Source organism: Chionomys nivalis, chromosome 11 (genome assembly GCF_950005125.1).
Source record: "Chionomys nivalis chromosome 11, mChiNiv1.1, whole genome shotgun sequence".
Classification (NCBI taxonomy): Eukaryota; Metazoa; Chordata; class Mammalia; order Rodentia; family Cricetidae; genus Chionomys; species Chionomys nivalis.
The window spans coordinates 61358779-61376983 of NC_080096.1; the positions used below are offsets into that span (position 1 = coordinate 61358779).

Below are 18205 nucleotides of genomic sequence, written 5' to 3' on the forward strand. Positions count from 1 at the left end.
TAACTCACAAAAATCAGTAGTCCCCCTATATACAAATGACAGATAGACTGAGAAAAAATCAGGGAAACAACATCTTTCACAAAAGCCTCAAAAATATATAATATCTTGGGGTAACTTTAACCAAGCCAATGAAAGACTTTTAATTATAATAAAAAAAAACTTTGTCTTTGAAGTAAGAAACTGAAGATGGTATCATAAGATGTGAAGATTCCACCCCATGCTCATGTATCAATAGGATTAATATAGTAAAAATGGCCATTGTACCAAAAGCAATCTACAGATTCAATGCAACCCCCTCAAAATTCCAACACAACTCTTGACATATCTTGAAAGGACAGTCCTCAGCTTCATATAGAAATATAAAAACCCAGGAGAGCTAAAACAGTCGTGAATAATAAGAGAACTGCTGAAGGTGTTGTCATCTCCAGCCTCGACTTACAGAACTATAGTAATGAAAACAGTATGATGTTGGCACAAAAAAATAGACATTGCCAATAGAATCAAACTGAAGACTTGGACACAAATTCATACACTTATAGACACCTGATTTTTTTTAATGTATACAGAAGCCAGAAATACACACTGAATTTAAAAAAAAAAAAAAAAAAAGAGAGAGAGAGAGAGAGAGCATCTTCAACAAATGGTGCTGGTCAAACTGGATGGCTGAATGTAGAAGAATCCAAATAGATCCATATTTATCACCCTGCACAAAACTCAAGTCCAAGTGGATCAAAGACCTCAACATAAAACTAAATACACTGAACTTGATAGAAGATAAAGAGAAAATAAAGTGAAGAAGAGTCTTGATGAAAGGAAATCAGGGCAGGAACTCAAAGCAGAAATCTGAAGGCAAGAACTAAAGCAGAGGCCATGAAGGAACATTCTTACCGACTTTTCCCCATGTAAATCAAGGTCCTAGGCAGATCCACACGTGCACCGGCTAGCACTGAGATGGCACTCTGTAGATTACTGGGATGCCAGAGAAGGGGCTCTACACTTCTTAGCTACTCACCGGAGCAGTAGCAGGAAACCAGCTTAGAATTTTCTTTTCTATTTTTTTTTTAATTTAAAAATTTTTAATTTTACATACTAGCCCCAGTTCCCTCTCACGCCCCTTCTCCCACCATTCCCACATTCCCCCATTTACTCCAGAGAAGGAAAGGCCCCCCGCTAGGAGTCAACAAAGTCCGTATACCAAGTTGAGACAGGACCGAGTTCTCTCCCCCGCCCCGCCCCAGTATCAAGGCTGAGCAGGGAATGGGCTCAGTCAGTTCATGTACCCAAGATATGTCCTGGTCCCATTGCCACCCCCCCAACAGAGCAAGCCACATAAATGTCATCCACATTCAGAGGGCTTAGTTCAGTCCCATGCAGCAGGACCCCCAGCTGTCAGTCCAGAGTCCATGAGCACCACCCCCAGCTCAGGTCAGCTGTCTCTGTGGTTTTCCCAGTTATGATCGTGACCCACCCCTCCCAGGCACATATGATCCCGCCTCCCTCTCTTCAACAGGAGCTCAGTCCAGTGCTTGGCTGTAGATCTCTACATCTGCTTCCTTCAGTGACTGGATGTAGGTTCTATGATGACAATTAGGGCAGTCACTAATCTGTTTATAGGGAAGGCCAGTTCAGACACCCTTTCTACTACTGTGTGTCCCTCTTAGGGTCCTCCTCTTCACCTAGCTTCTCTGGGATTGTGAATTGTAGCCTGGTTATATTTTGCTTGACATCTAATATCTACTTATGAGTGAGTACATATTGTGTTTGCCCTTCTGGGTCTGGGTAACCTCACTCAGGATGTTTTTTTTTCTAGCTCTATCCATTTGCCTGCAAATTTCAAGATATCATTGTTTTCTACTGCTGAGTAATAGTCCATTGTGCAAACTTTTACAATGAAACCTTGAACAAACCTGGAGAAAGCAAAAGAGAGCCTTTTAGGTTCTTGGGGTCTCTTGTCTTTCACTAGATGAGTTAGTCATCACCCTGGAATTTTTAGTCTAGACTGATGGAATTTGAAGTCTTAGTAAGATCAATTAGGCAAGAAGCTAACTGGAAATGAACCTAACCAAGATGGTGAAATAATTCTTCAATGAAAACTTTAAAACCTTGTTAAGAAAAAGCTGAACAAGACATCTGTCATAGTTAGCGTTGCTATTGCTGTGATGAAAACCATGACCAAAAGCAAGTTGGGGATGAAAAGGTTCATTTGGCTTAAACTTCAATACCACTATTCATCATGGAAGGAAGTCAGGACAGGAACTCAAACAGGGTGGGTAGGATCCTGGAGACAAGAGCTGATACAGAGGTCGTGGAGGGGTGCTGCTTACTGGTTTGCTCCACATGGATTGCTCATCCTGCTTTCTTATAGAACCCAGGATTACCACCCACAACAAGCTGGGCCTTCCTCCATCAATCACTAGTTGAGAAAATGTTCTACAGGTTTTCCTATAGCCCTAACCTTAGGTAGGCATTTTCTTAATTGAGGTTCCCTCTTTGGTGACTTCAGCTTGTATCAAGTTGACATAAAACTATGCAACACAATAACCCATATACATGGAGAAGAACTAATATTATGCAAGTTGCCTTATTACCAAAAGAGATCTACAAATTCAACATAATTTTCATCAAAATTACAAGAACAACCTTTTATAGGTATATAAAAAAGCAATCCTAAAATTAAATTGAAACAAAAAATGACCTGCCAATGGTCAAAGCAATCTTGAGCCTAAAGGCTAAACATGGGGGCATCATAATAACTTATTTCTAAATATACCACAGAGCCACAGTAATAAAAAACAGTATATTATTGGGACAAATACAGGCCCATAGATCAAGTAACTAGGATAAAAGACATGAAATAGCTCATATAGCTACAAGCATCTGATTCTCAGCAATGGTGCCAAAACACACATCGTCACTAAAAGTCCCTTAAAACCTTGTGCTAGAAAAACTACATGTAAAAGAATAAACCAATCCTTGTCTCTCACCTTGTATAAAATTAATCCAAAGTGAGCCAAAATCTTTTAAGATCTGAAACTAGTAGAAAAAAAAACATTCAGAAAAAACTTCAAAATCTAAGCATAGACAATAAATACAATACCACAGATTGGGAAATAAGAGCAAGAACTGATAAAGAGGTTATCATGAAATTTAAAAGCTTGTGTATATTTAGAATAATGAAAGTGTGTCTGTACAAAACTCAATTCCAAATGTATCAAGAACCTCGACATATGATCAAACACCCTGAATCTGAGGAAAGAGAAAGTAAGAACCAGTACTGAATTCATTGGTACAGGAAAGGACTATCTGAACAGGACACCAATAGCACAGGCACTAAGACCAGCAACTAATAATGGGACCTCATGAAACTGAGAGGCTTCTGTATAACAAAGGACATCATTTGAAAAAAGCAGAAGCCTAAAAATGGGGGGGGGGAATATTTATCATATATATATATACATATATATACACACACACACACACACACACACACACTAACCCTCTGTCTCACATGTTTATCCCATAAGTGTAAGTGTGTGTGTGTAAGACAGAGGGTTAATATCAAGAGTATCAAAGAACTTAAAAACTGAGGCAGGAAGTGGTCTTGTATGTCTTTAATCCCAGGCCTCAGGAAATAAGAGCAGCAGATCTCTGAGTTCAAGTAGGCTGGTCTACAAAGCAAATTCCAGGAAGGCCAGGGATACACAGAGAAATGTTTTCTTATAAAATAAAAAATTAAATTTTAAAAAATATATGTATATGTGTATTTTTATCAACTGAATATATATGTATGCACATACACTGAACTGAACATTAAGAAAACAAATAACTCAATTCAAAGAATAGGCTATACATGTAAGCACAGAGTTCTCAAACCACAAATGGCCGAGAAAAACTTTTTAAAAATGTTCAACATCCTTAGCCAAGAAATCAAGAAAATGCAAATTAAAACTACCTGGAGATTTCATCTTACCCCAGTCAGAATGACTAAGATTAATAAAACAAATGACAGCATATGCTAGCAAAGATCCAGGGATATGAGAACACTTACTCATTGCTGGTGGGAGTATAAACTCACACAGCCTCTACAGAAAACAAACGCAGGGGTTCCACAAAAAGGTAAAAACAGATCTACTACAAGATCCAGCCATATCACTCCTGGGTAAAGGATTCTCTGTCTTCCTACAGAGGAATTTGCTGCTCTATTCATAAGAGCCAGATATTGAGAACAGCCTAGATGTTCATCAACTGATGAATGAATAATAAAAATGTGCATTTACACAACAGAGCTGTTAAGAAACACGAAATTTTCAGGTAAATGGTTGGAGCTATAAACAGTTATCCTGAGTAAGTTAACCAGAAAAACAATCACTGCATGTTTTCTCTTATGCATGTTAGTTTTAATTTAAGCCTTAGATACATGTGCTTCATTTAGAATATCCACACAGGCTAGGTACCTGGTAAGGGACCAGGGAAAGGAGGGGATTTTTGAAAAATGGAGAGACAGAAAATAGTGTTATAAAGAGATAAAGTGGAAACAAGAATAGGTGGGAGGGGTCAAGGAAGGACTGGATAAAGGAGGGCATATGGAGGTGTGTGTGTGTGTGTGTGTGTGTGTGTGTGTGTGTGGTGTGTGGAGTTACAATATAATGAGGGAGACAATGACCCAACTGGGCACCATACACTAAGCAAAGCCTCCAGGTCTAGGATGGGTTACATATTCTTGAGTCATTGGCCAGAGGGTTTCCAGAGCTGCAACCCCAGAACATTACACGCCAGTGCTACTGGTTACCACAACCTGATGGCACAATTCTATTGCTGAGGAGACCACAAACTTATGTCATTGAACATGAACCGTGCCCAACAAAAAGCTTTACTCCTACTGACTAACATTTACAGTGATGTTACTATACACGTTACCAGCTGAGAAAAGAAGTCATCAATCTCACACAGCTGCAAACCCTGTGACCTACAAGTATGACCTGCCTGCAAGAGAAATAGTGCTGCAATAGTGGCACAAAGGTTATGGGAATAAGCAATCACTTTTTAATTGGATATAAGACCCACTCCATGAGACAGAGCCCATGCCTGACATATTAATGAGGCCAAGACCTTCAATTAGATAGATCATCATCCCTAGGGGAAAGCCTACCTATTACTCTGCTGAAGGAACACTGCAATAAACTAACTCCTAATGGCATACTCCTCCACCTATCGGTCAGGACAATGCTCAGGCTTCACCAGGGAGGTTAGGCTCTAAGTGGAATATCTTTATCAACCCCCTCCCATCAAGTCTCAAGATCTATGCAGAAGAGAAGGCAAAAAAAAAAAATTGTAAGAACCAGAGGTGGTGGATAATCTGAAAGAAAAAAACCATATGATTATTTCATTAGATGCGGAAAAATTTTTGACAAAATTCAACATCCCTTTATGATAAAGGTCTTAGAGAGATTAGGAATACAAGGGTCATTCCTAAATATAATAAAAGCTATTTATAGCAAGCCGTCAGCTAACATCAAATTAAATGGAGAGAAACTCAAAGCTATTCCACTAAAATCAGGAACACGACAAGGTTGTCCACTCTCTCCATACCTCTTTAATATAGTGCTTGAAATTCTAGCAGTAGCAATAAGACAACATAAGGGGATCAAAGGGATTCAAATTGGAAAGGAAGAAGTTAAACTTTCATTATTTGCAGACGATATGATAGTGTACATAAGCGACCCCAAAAACTCCAGCAAAGAACTCCTTCAGCTGATAAACACCTTTAGTAGCGTTGCAGGATACAAGATCAATTCCAAAAAATCAGTTGCCCTCCTGTACACAAAGGATAAGGAAGCAGAGATGGAAATCAGAGAAGCATCACCCTTCACGATAGCCACAAATAGCATAAAATATCTTGGGGTAACTCTAACCAAGGAAGTAAAGGATCTGTTTGACAAGAACTTTAAGTCAATGAAGAAAGAAATTGAGGAGGATACCAGAAAATGGAAGGATCTCCCTTGCTCTTGGATTGGGAGGATCAACATAGTAAAAATGGCAATTCTACCAAGGGCAATTTATAGATTCAATGCAATCCCCATTAAAATCCCATCAAAGTTCTTCACAGATCTTGAGAGGACAATAATCAACTTTATATGGAGAAACAAAAAACCCAGGATAGCCAAAACAATCTTATATAATAAAGGATCGTCTGGAGGCATTACCATCCCTGACCTCAAACTCTATTACAGAGCCTCAGTATTGAAAACAGCTTGGTATTGGCATAAAAACAGAGAAGTCGATCAATGGAACCGAGTAGAAGACCCTGATTTTAACCCACAAACTTAAGAACACCTAATTTTTGATAAAGGAGCTAAAAGTATTCAATGGAAAAAAGAGAGCATCTTCAACAAATGGTGCTGGCAAAACTGGTTGTCAACGTGTAGAAGAATGAAAATAGATCCATATCTATCACCATGCACAAAACTCAAGTCCAAATGGATTAAAGACCTCAATATTAGTCTGAACACACTGAACCTGATGGAAGAAAAAGTGGGAAGTACTCTACAACATATGGGTACAGAAGATCACTTCCTACGTTTATCCCCAGCAGCACAGACATTAAGGACAACATTGAATAAATGGGACCTCCTGAAACTGAGTAGCTTCTGTAAAGCAAAGGACACTGTCACTAAGACAAAAAGGCAACCCACTGACTGGGAGAAGATCTTCACCAACCCTGCAACAGACAAAGGTCTGATCTCCAAAATATATAAAGAACTCAAGAAACTAGACTTTAAAATGCTAATGAACCCAATAAAAAAATGGGGCACTGATCTGAACAGAGAATTCTCAACAGAAGAAATTCAAATGGCCAAAAGACACTTAAGGTCATGCTCAACCTCCTTAGCAATAAGTGAAATGCAAATTAAAACAACTTTGAGATACCATCTTACACCTGTCAGAATGGCTAAAATCAAAAACACCAATGATAGCCTTTGCTGGCGAGGTTGTGGAGAAAGAGGCACACTCATTCATTGCTGGTGGGAATGCAAACTTGTGCAACCACTTTGGAAATCAGTGTGGCGATTTCTCAGGAAATTTGGGATCAACCTACCCCATGATCCAGTAATACCACTATTGGGAATATACCCAAGAGATACCCCATCAAATGACAAAAGTATCTGTTCAACTATGTTCATAGCAGCATTGTTTGTAATAGCCAAAACCTGGAAACAACCTAGATGCCCTTCAATGGAGGAATGGATGAAGAAATTGTGGAATATATACATATTAGAGTACTACTCAGCAGTAAAAAACAATGACTTCTCGAATTTTGAGTGCAAATGGATGGAAATAGAAAACACTATCCTGAGTGAGGTATCCCAGACCCAAAAAGTGGAACATGGGATGTACTCACTCATAATCGGTTTCTAGCCATAAATAAAAGACATTAAGCATATAATTTGTGATCCTAGAGAAGTTAAATAAGAAAGTGAACCCAAAGAAAATCATATAGTCATCCGCATGGAGAGGGGAAGTAGACAAGATTGCAGGGCAAAAACTGGGAACTTGCGGGTGAGATGGCATGGGGCAAAGGGGAAATAGGATGAGAAATATGAGAAGGGGAGGATGGGAGGAGCTCGGGGGACTGGGATGGTTGGGATATAGGAAGGGAGGATACGGGAGCTGCGAAGTATATATCCTATCTAAGGGAGCCATCTTAGGGTTGGCAAGAGACTTGACTCTTGAGGGGTTCGCAGGTGTCCAGGAATATGTTCCCAGCTGGTACCTTGGGCAACTAAGGAGAGGGAACCTGAAATGACCCTATCCTATACTGATGAATATCTTGCATATCACCTTAGAACCTTCATCTGGCGATGGATCGAGGTAGAGACAGAGTCTCAATTTGGAGCAACGGTCTGAGCTCTTAAGGTCCAAATGAGGAGCAGAAGGAGGGAGAAGATGAGCAAGGAAATCAGGACCACGAGGGTTGCACCCACCCACTGTGACAGTGGAACTGATCTATTGGGAGCCCACCAAGGCCAGCTGGTCTGGGACTGAATAAGCATGGGTTGATTCTGGACTCTCTGAGCATGGCGGACAATGAAGGCAGATGAGAAGCCAAGGACAATGGCACTAGGCTTCGATCCTAATACATGAACTGGCTTTGTGGGAGCTTAGCCTGTTTAGACGCTCACCTTCCTGGACGTAGATAGAAGACCTTCGCCTTCCCGCAGGGCAGAGAATTTGGACTGCTCTTCAGTATCGAGAGGGAGGGGGAATGGTGTGGGGGGAGGAGAAGAGGAGTGGGGATAGGGGGAAGGGAGTGGGGGGAGGGGGCAATATTTGGGAGGAGGGGAGGGAAATGGGAAACGGGGAGCAGGTGGAAATTTTAATTAAAAAAGAATAAAAAATAAATAAAAAGGAAAAAAAATTGTAAGAACCAGAGGTGGTGGATAACTCCAAGGAAATTGTGTTTTACAGAGACAACAAGGCTGATGTATGTTGTAGAATAAAATATTTGCTTAACTATGTAAAGATGTGCTGCTGTTTTACCTTGCCTGCCTATGGCAACTAATTGGTCTAATAAAAAGCTGAATGGTCAATAGCTAGGCAGAGGAGGGCTAGGTGGGCTGGCGGGCAGAGAAAAAACGGGGAGCCAGTCAGCCAGTCATAGCAGAAGCAGAACAGAAGGAACAGTACGGAGATGAGATAAACAAACCTCAGGACAGCACATAATGAATAGAAATGGATTAGTTTAAGTTAAAATTTAAAAAAAAAAATAGCTAGAAACAAGCCTAAGTTAAGGCCGAGCATTTATAATTAATAAGAAGTCCCCATGTCATGATTAGGTGGCTGGCAGTCCAAGAAAGTCTGCTACAGGTGCACATAAGAACTCACAGAGACTGTGATAGCATGCCCAGGATCTGCACAATTCAAGCCATACAAAATCTCAGCATGAAGAAAAGAAATGGGCACAGAGTTCCACCTATAGCCAAGATGCTGTCTGCAGTTTATATCCCTAAAAGAGGGAAAAATCAGTTTTCTCCAATGGGATAGCACTAGGCACACTCCAAGGCAGGCTTCATCCTCAGGAGTAGTTGACCAACACAAAATTGTCTCCATGGTTTTTTGGGGTTTTTTTTTTTTTTTACTTTTTTTTATTTATTTTTACTTAAAAATTTCCACCTCCTCCCCTCCTCCCATTTCCCTCTCCCTCCCCCACCCCCCTCCCCTTCCCTCTCCAATCCACAAAGCAGTCAAGGTTCCCTGCCCTGTGGGAAGTCCAAGGTCCTCCCCCCTCCATCCTGGTCTAGGTTGGTTAGTTGGCTGGCTGGCTGGCCAGCTGGTTTGGTTTGGTTTCATTTGGTTTGGTGGAGTTTTTTTTCTTTTGGCTGTGGTTCTGTAGTTTGTTTGAGAGTGAAGGAACATAAAGCTGATGGTAGACGGGGGAAGATCTGGGAGGAGTTAAGAGAGGAAAGAGAATATCATCAAAATACATAGTATGAAATTGCAAACGCTTATGCACAGCAACAGAAATAACTGAGTGAAAAGACAGACTACAGAATGGGGCAAAATCTCTGCCAGCTATATATCTGGCAACAGTTTAATATGCAGAACATACAAAGAGCTCAACTCAGAAATTAAACAGCAAAAGAACAAATAATTTAATCAGTAAGTAGGCAAGTGAGTTGAACTTACAGTTCTCACCAGAAATACACAAGACCAATAAATACATGGAAAAATATTCAACATCTTTAGAAATAAAGAAAACAGAAATCAAAATTAATTGAGATTTTATCTTACTCCAGTAAGAACGCCTATTATCATGACAAATATTACATACTGAGAAGAATGGGAGAGTGAAAGGGAGGAACCATTTAAACTGCTGGCAGGAATGTAAGTTAGTCAGGCACTGTGGAAATGTGATATACCAATATAATGGAATAATATTCTCTCACAAAAAGAATGGAACCATTAATGCACACCCCAAATGGCTGAAATTTGAGCAAAACATGCCAAATGAAAAAAGATAGATAATAAAGCCCATATGTTGTATTTATTTCAACTATCTAGAACATAAAATCCAAAGAGACAGAAAATAAGATGAGTGTTTGTTGAAAGCAGATGAAGGATACACAAGAAATAATTGCTTAGTGTACACAGAATTTATTTCGGGGTGATTTAACTGTTGTACAATTAGCTAATATGAGCATTGTACAATAGTGTGGATATATTGAAATCACGAGACTAAGCAATGTAAGGTTTATGTGTTATGGCTATCTGTGTGTGTGTCTGTGTTGGATTCCATAAAGCTGCAGTTATGGATGCTGTGAGCTGCCTAGTAAGGGCACTAAAGACCAAACTCAGATCCTCTCTGTAAGAGCAGCAAGGGATTTTAAATACTGAGCCATCTTTATAGCACCTAAATTATACATTATGCATTTTAAATGGTTAAAATGATTAACTTTTTGCAGAAGAAAAGCTCAATAGATATAGATTTTCCAAAATATACAGCCAGCTAGGAATTCAACTCAACAGAGAAAAGAATACTTCTTAAAATGTATATGATGAAACACTGTAATGACTCCTTCTTGTTTTCCTTTTTCTTAACCCCTAAACCTGAAATTGATTCCCTAAGAATATCAATAAAAAATTAACTTTTGACCGCCATCATAAACTCACATCACCAGGCATACAAACCCTCTCAACAATTGGGAAACTGAGGCAGGAAAGTGGTGAGCAAGAGTCCAACATGTACTATGAAGCAAACCCTATTTTAAAAAAAGGCATTAATACATATATAAATTTAATTTTATCATTTTTAATCATATTATTGCAAGTGGGTATGTACACATGAGAGCCCATGCCTTCAGGGGCCAGAAGCATCAAAATCCCCTGGAGCTGGAGGGACAGGCACTTGCCAACCACCTGATGCAGGTGCAAGGAATCAAACTCAGGTCTTCTAGCAGAGCACTGTTAACTGCTGAGCCATCTCTCCAACCAATAAATGTATGTTTTATAATAATCAAAATTATTTTTTGGAAAAAACTGGTTGTCTCTGTCATAATACTGACTCCAGAATGAGACATTTGGCCTACTAAATACATAAAATCCAAGGAGAACAATTCCCCATCACAGAATGATGTGGTGTGGTTACGTAACTTAAATTACCTTCCCATATGTTTTGTATTATTTCTGTTGTTGCTGCTCAGTACTTAACTCAAGCTTCATGCATGTTAACCGTACAGTCTACCAAAGAGTGTTCATTTACTTCCTCCCATGCTTTTTTAATCATCTCTAGGTGACATACCTAGAACACTGAAAATGCTATACAAGTTGTACTATGGTTGTTATCTGTGCTGTTTGATAATGACAGCAAAAGTCTCCACAAGTTTAGCACAGACATATTTTTTTTTCCACGAAGATCTGAGAAGGATGGCTAGGGAAAAGAGTGCAGTAAGGGAAGTGTTTGTTATGCAAGCACAGGTACCTGGGTGCAGACCACCACACTGACATGGAAGGCTAGGGTCGATGGTGCACATATAAAAATAACCATGGGGATTATAGATCAGCCAGATCCCTGGAGTTCACTGGCAGTCAGGTTAGCTGAATCAGTGAGCTCCAATTGAGTGAGAGACCCTGTTTCAAAGAATAAAGTGGACAGAGAATAAGAAAAACACCTGATACCAAACTCTGGCCTCCACATGCATGTATATACACATGACACATGTGCGCACACACACAGACACAGACACAGGAAATCTTTTGCTTAGTTAAAACTGTTGAGTATCAAAAACCAACTGTGTACATGCTTCTTCCTCTTTTCATTTAAGTTAAAAATTATGTTCCTAGTGTATGTGTCTGTGCATATGTATATTTGTATATGTGTGTACGGTGTGGGGGAGGGGCGGTGGTGATGATGGAGGTCAGAGGACAACTTCCAGGAATCAGTTCTCTCCCTCCATCCAGCTTGAGCAGCAAGCACTTCTACATTCTCAGTCAACTTGCTGGCCCCGCATATGCTTTTAAAGAAAAGTGATTAATTTTTCTTATTAAATACAAGCACCATTCCCAAGTGGGATTAAAAAATAGTAGCTAGATAATTGCTTAATACAATATAGGTTTTAGATTCTGAAAAGTTTAATGGAGTATGTCAAGCTTAGGAATTAGCAAAGATCATTAAAATATTTAAAAATGCAGAAATGTGTAAAAGAAAACAAATTCTTTATTATAAGTAATATTTAAATTCATTCCATCAACTTACAGTTAGCTTTATTCTATAATAACTGATACCCTTAAGCTATGTGTTAAAAGCAGTAAATAAAGTTATACCACACAGTCTCCAAAAACACCAGAATAATACCCATGCATGAACAGGTATGGCTGCCACCCTGAGAGCTTCAAGACCCTCTTGCCACCCAATCCTTCTCCTCCAGACTTCACACGCACGCACACACACAAAATAATTATCCCTAATTATCAATAGCCTTTCCTAAATTTTTACTTCAAGCTTGAAAAGGAACTGATAAGTTAAACACCACCACATTCATTGTCAAAGCCATACAACAAACAGTTATCCACTACATCTGAAGTAGGAGGCATCAGGCCAGTGCTGCAAACATTCTTTCATTTGACAAAAAAAAAAAAAAAAAAACTAAAGAACTGTGTGACTATGGCTGTCCTATTACCTTTAGTCTTGTTATATTCAAATAGATATTTGTTATTTTCATAAGGACAGGGTCTAATATTTGTACTTCACATACAATGGCTTTTCCTTGACATCCACATAAATTGGACTCGTTAATCTAACATTTCTCTTCCATCTGGAGAGCTGAACAATTAGATTTCATATTCAATGTTAACTATATAAGGAGTATGCTATATACATGACATTTCCATCCTAAGACACAGCAGATACAAATAATATCAAAGATATATTTTGTTGAAAATCTAAACTTCTGAAGTACACACATACTTGGTTTGAATATTAAACTATACTACTGGCTAAACTTTCTGGGGAAGGATGGAAACCATGGTTTAAAGAATCCTAAATGAAAATAGAACTCAAACTACTAGACTTTTCCAGAATGTTTTTATTGATTTAAAACTATCATTTTCAAACTTCAGATACAGAGGTATGGTGATTTTTTAAGTGTTAAAATGCATTAAATATTAGTTCATTATTTTTCCTTTTTCTTTTTTTGTTTTGTTTTGTTGTGTTGTTTTCCAGACAGGGTTTCTCTGTGCAGCACTGGCTATCCTGGAACTCCTCTGTAGACTAGGCTGGCCTTGAGCTCACAGAGATCCACCTGTCTCTGCTTCCTGAGTGCTGGGATTAAAGGTGTGCACCACCACCCAGGCTAGTTCACTGTTATTTCATTTCTTTAAAAGCATTAGTTTTATGAAGGGACAAATATGGAGCCTGCATGGATCCACTGCACATGTTTCGGCTGAGTAGCTTGGTGCTCTTGTGGGGCCCCATCAAGGGGTGCAGACTGTCTCTTGTGGGGCCCCATCAAGGGGTGCAGACTGTCTCTTGTGGGGCCCCATCAAGGGGGTGCAGACTGTCTCTGACTCTTTTGCCTGCTCTTGAGAACCTATTCCTCCTAGTGGGTTGTGATGTGCGGCCGTGCTATGAGGATTTGTGCCTAGGACCCTGCCTTCTTTTGTTGCTGTTGTTGTTGTTTTTAAGGGGAACAGAAGGAGGTTGGGATGCAATACATGAGAGAAGGATTTTTAAAGAGTAATAATTTTAGGGTATTAAAATTCTTGTAGTCATTCATTACTTCCACACATCTTAAAAGTATTAGATATCTTCATTCCAAAAAATTGTCAGTTAGACAATAACATAAATATGTAAAAACCACTACTTTTAAATAATGAGGGGCTGCCAACATAACTCAGTGGACAGAAGCACTTGTCACCAAGCCTGATGGCCCAAGTTCAGTCTTCAGAATCCACATGGTGGAATGAAAGAAATAACTTCCGCAAGTTGTGTTCTAGGTCTCCATAAGTGCACTATGTTACTGTGCGCATATAAACATACACACACACACACACACACACACACACGGTAAATAAATAAATAAATGATAAATGCAAAAAAATCTTTCAGTTTTAGGGGTTTTTTAACACACCAACCTCAGTTCCCCCTCCCTCCTGTCCACCCACTCTCCACCTCCTTCCCCCCACCTACCTCCATCCACTCCTCAGAGAGGGTAAGGCCAACAGACTTAGACAACTAAGTCTGTCCCATCACCTCACTGAGGTAGGACCAAGGCCCTCCCAACCCCAAACCCCATGCCTAGGCTGAGCAAGGTATCCCTCCACAGAGAGTGGATTCCACAATTCAGTTCATGTACTAGGGTCGTTCAAGGTCCTACTGCAGGGGCCCCACATACTGCTTTATCTTTCCCTCTAGCTTAAAGTTCTTGTACAATGAATGTATAGCTAACAACTTTTTACTAATGTAACACATTTATGCTGCTAATTGCTACATATTAAGTCATGGTTTATAATATAAAAATAATCACCTGAAAATAAGAGTTATTAAATGGGTTTTCATTTTAAGAATATGTTCACATAAGAACCTTCCATTTGAATAACTTTATTACCCAGCTAAGATACACAACTATTGACAAAATATATCCTATCTCTATATGTATACATATATGCACAGTTGTTTGACAGCAGTCAGGATTTTGTTAGGGGAGAATGGTAGTGACCTATGGGCCACTCAGTAAAGACCACACATAACTTCTGCGCATTTCAACCAATTCGGAGAAACCATAATTTTCATGGTCTCACCATGTACCTATAATGAGTTCTAGAAAACAGATGACAATAGAGTCCATAATCACTTCCAAAGTATGTTTTTGCTAATTTACGTTAAAAGATAGTCAAAAATAATTAAACTACTTTGCAGTTAATAGAAATAATGACCAGAATAATCATAGAACAAATTGAATGAGTTTAAAAAATCATAATACCTTATGAAGCATGTTTTCTACTGTTCTCATGTGATTAGCAACACATTCTTTATCTCTAAAAAAAAGAAAGAAAAGAGTAAGTGTGAGTATAACCCAAGTCTTCTTACATCTGTTTACATTTTAGTCACTATTACTAGCTGTCTTTGATCTCCCTTTAAACGCATAGAACTTGATGCTGGGGAGATGGCCTGGTGAATGACGTGCTTGCTGGCAAATGTGACAAGAACCAGATCCCCCAGCATACAGTGGGAAGCCATGACAGCCAGTCTATAATCCTAGGCCTCCATAAATGCACCATGTTAGTGTGTGTGTGTGCACACGTATGCATGCACACACACACAAAGAGAGAGAGAGGGAGAGAAAGAGAGGAAGAGAGAAAGGGAGAGAGAGAGAGAGAGAGAGAGAGAACATGAATGAATAAATAAATAAATAAATAAATAAATAAATAAATAAATAAATAAATAAATGTAGAAAGCTTCTTTTTGTTTTATTTTTTAAAAAAAAAAAAAAATACCAATCCCAGTTTCCTGGAGCAAACTGGCTAGCATAACTAGAAGAAACTGGTGAGCTCCAGGCTCAGTAAGAGACCTTGTTTCAATAAGCAGAGTGGAGAGCAATCACAGAAGAGACTCCATGTCGACCTATGGCTGTCACAAGTGCCACACACACACACACACGCACGCACACACACCAAACACATGTGAAAAGGGTATAATAAGTAACCACAGCCACTGGTATATTTACACTTAACTCTAATGCTCGCTTATGCTACTTGTCCTAAACTGGGGGAAGAGACCATAAGTTAAGAGAATGGGAAAGATAAGGAAACCATGATTACATTATTCATTATTCACAATTTAAAATTTTCTGAAAAAGCAAGACATTCTTTAAATCATCTTAGTAGCAAAACACTGTCAGTGGTGATGCCCTGTAAAATGCTATTGCTTATCCTCACAGTCCTTTCATGCTGCTGTAATTAAATTAAACCCTCTCCGACACAACAACACTGGTGCAGTAACAAGTTCATTTCTTAGCCTGTGTATTTAATCCTGCTTTCACAATGAAATAAAAAAGAACTCTGAGTGGAAATTTTAAAGACTAGATTTAATAGTAACATGTGAGTGGAAAGTGTAAATAATACAGTGACACCCAATTTTTAATCGGTGTCCTTCAGTTATATAAGATCGATGCCCATAGAAACAAGCCACAGTCATCTGAGTCCTGAGTTAAGTGCAGCACTGTAAAAACACAGCAGAAATCCAGAGGTTTTACAGCGTTTTCACACATCGAAGACCCTCAGTCTGCTGTGAGACTCAGGGTTAACTACCTCATCTTTCTTCACTTAATGCAAGGAGATAGAGAAAATGGCAACCAATCTGAGTTAGACTTAAAAATGATATACATTTACTATGGAGCTACAATGTCATATAGCTGTGTAAATTTAAAAAAAAAAAAACTATTGTGGTTATTCAAGCAAGGCAATATTTGTACTCTGGAATTCGTCCCCTCATCCTGCGGAAGTGATGCCATCGACCTGGAAGTAATAGTTACTGCTGTTCCAGGACCGGAGACGCCTACGCCGTGATCCACGAGCTCTATCCTGCAATTTATAGAGTATATTCACAACTCACAGTTTGCATCTAACAGAAGTCTGTCTCAAAAGATTCAAACTAATATTTTTATATTTTCATGAATTAAAATTTTCAAACACACTGAATCAATTAGAATCACATGTTTCTTTAACTCTTTTCATTATGCTGTTTGAACACTAGCCTGTCTTAAGGTAGTCCATAAACCTTGTTATAGGGAACAAACAAAAAGCTCAAGAGAACTATTGAACTTCGAAATGTATGCATGTCCACTTGTTAAATGGTGAAAGGGAAAACCTTCTCTACATTTACGTAGCCGTTCGCATTGAAATTGTTTTTCTATTAAATATACTGCAGCATATACCTATGTAAGCTTAAGTGGATTCCCATATCAACCTGTTTTAGCTGCATTTTAAGGCTGTGATACACATGTTGATTGTATATCAATATATCTCTTTATGGAAATATTACCTGTAATATCAGTAGACTCTACAAAGAAAAATCAGGGATGGAGCCAGTGGAACAGAAATAATAAGGAAGAAATAATAGAACATCATAACTATCTGAAACTTTTAACTAAACAATTTTATGTTCTGCATTAATGAAAACATGATTTGATTTCAAACGTGCAATGCCACACTGAGCACCAGATATGCACAATCTGAGGCTATGTAGAAGCTCATGCTTTCTGAGGCTTCTCTATAAAATATACACTTAGTGTGTTCAGAGTTTTCTTTTTGAGGGCATATCAGAGAATTTCAAAGACAGACAGCTGCACTTTCGTTTTCTAGCACTGTATTATCCAGGGCTAAAACCCAGAGCATGAAAGTAAGAATTGATCTTTTGTCTGTTTTAAGTGATCTCCCCGTGGTCCAGATGCTCACTTGGCTGCCATGCGGAGGGCACTCTCTGCATCATGGATGCTCTCCTCCAGTCGACGCTTGTCCTGCTCCAGCTGGGTAAGATGTCTATTGAGCTGGCGCAGAGATTGATCTTTCCTTCTCAGCTCCATCTTTGCCTCGGAGAGACTCTGCGAGCAGACAGGAGACAGAGTTACTTGTCAGTCCTGATAATTAGCTCCAATTTATGCCACAGGCTATTAGACAGAGAAGAACGCAGCCTGACGGAGAAGGAGAGCTGGGTCATTACACATCAAGGTTTAACAAAGTTTCTGCAAAATTTTTACATACTTGCTAATTAGAAACGAGAACTATACTGTTTTAAGAAATATTTGGCTACAAAATGCAACTCTACATTACTGTGCAAAGTAAAACAAACAAAACGTACTATTACCAAAAATTTCTTATTACAGAAATCTTAAGCCATAAGTGCTTGCTTTTAATGATGAAAAATAAAGAATTGATGGGACAAAGCACATGAAGGTTAGATTCTATTTAACTCTAGACATAACTAAGATCGCATGCCTCCCCCAAGAGTGTATGGTTGAAGGAAGGGAATCAGAACACCAGAGGAAATGGTGGGCTCACATTTTTTTAACACTCTCTGTGACAGACTGTTCTACACATTTCAGTAGAGAAATGGGACTCGGAAATAACGCTTACTTGCTTCCTAACAAATACCTTCCACAACAAGGATAACTACATAGGAATGATCAGCATGTTCTAACTAACAAGACACCTA

The 18205-nt window shown here is 39.0% G+C and overlaps 1 protein-coding gene across 2 annotated transcripts in view; it reads right to left on the minus strand.

The window, feature by feature from the left end:
- Positions 1-18205, minus strand: part of Ccdc171 (coiled-coil domain containing 171) — a 339088-nt gene that overhangs the window by 119589 nt on the left and 201294 nt on the right. For both annotated transcript variants that reach the window (XM_057784865.1, XM_057784864.1), the window contains exons 21-22: positions 17449-17594; positions 14976-15030 (exon numbers count right to left, since the gene is read on the minus strand). In XM_057784865.1, the coding sequence (XP_057640848.1) occupies positions 14976-15030; positions 17449-17594 (201 nt within the window). The remainder of the gene's footprint in view (positions 1-14975; positions 15031-17448; positions 17595-18205) is intronic.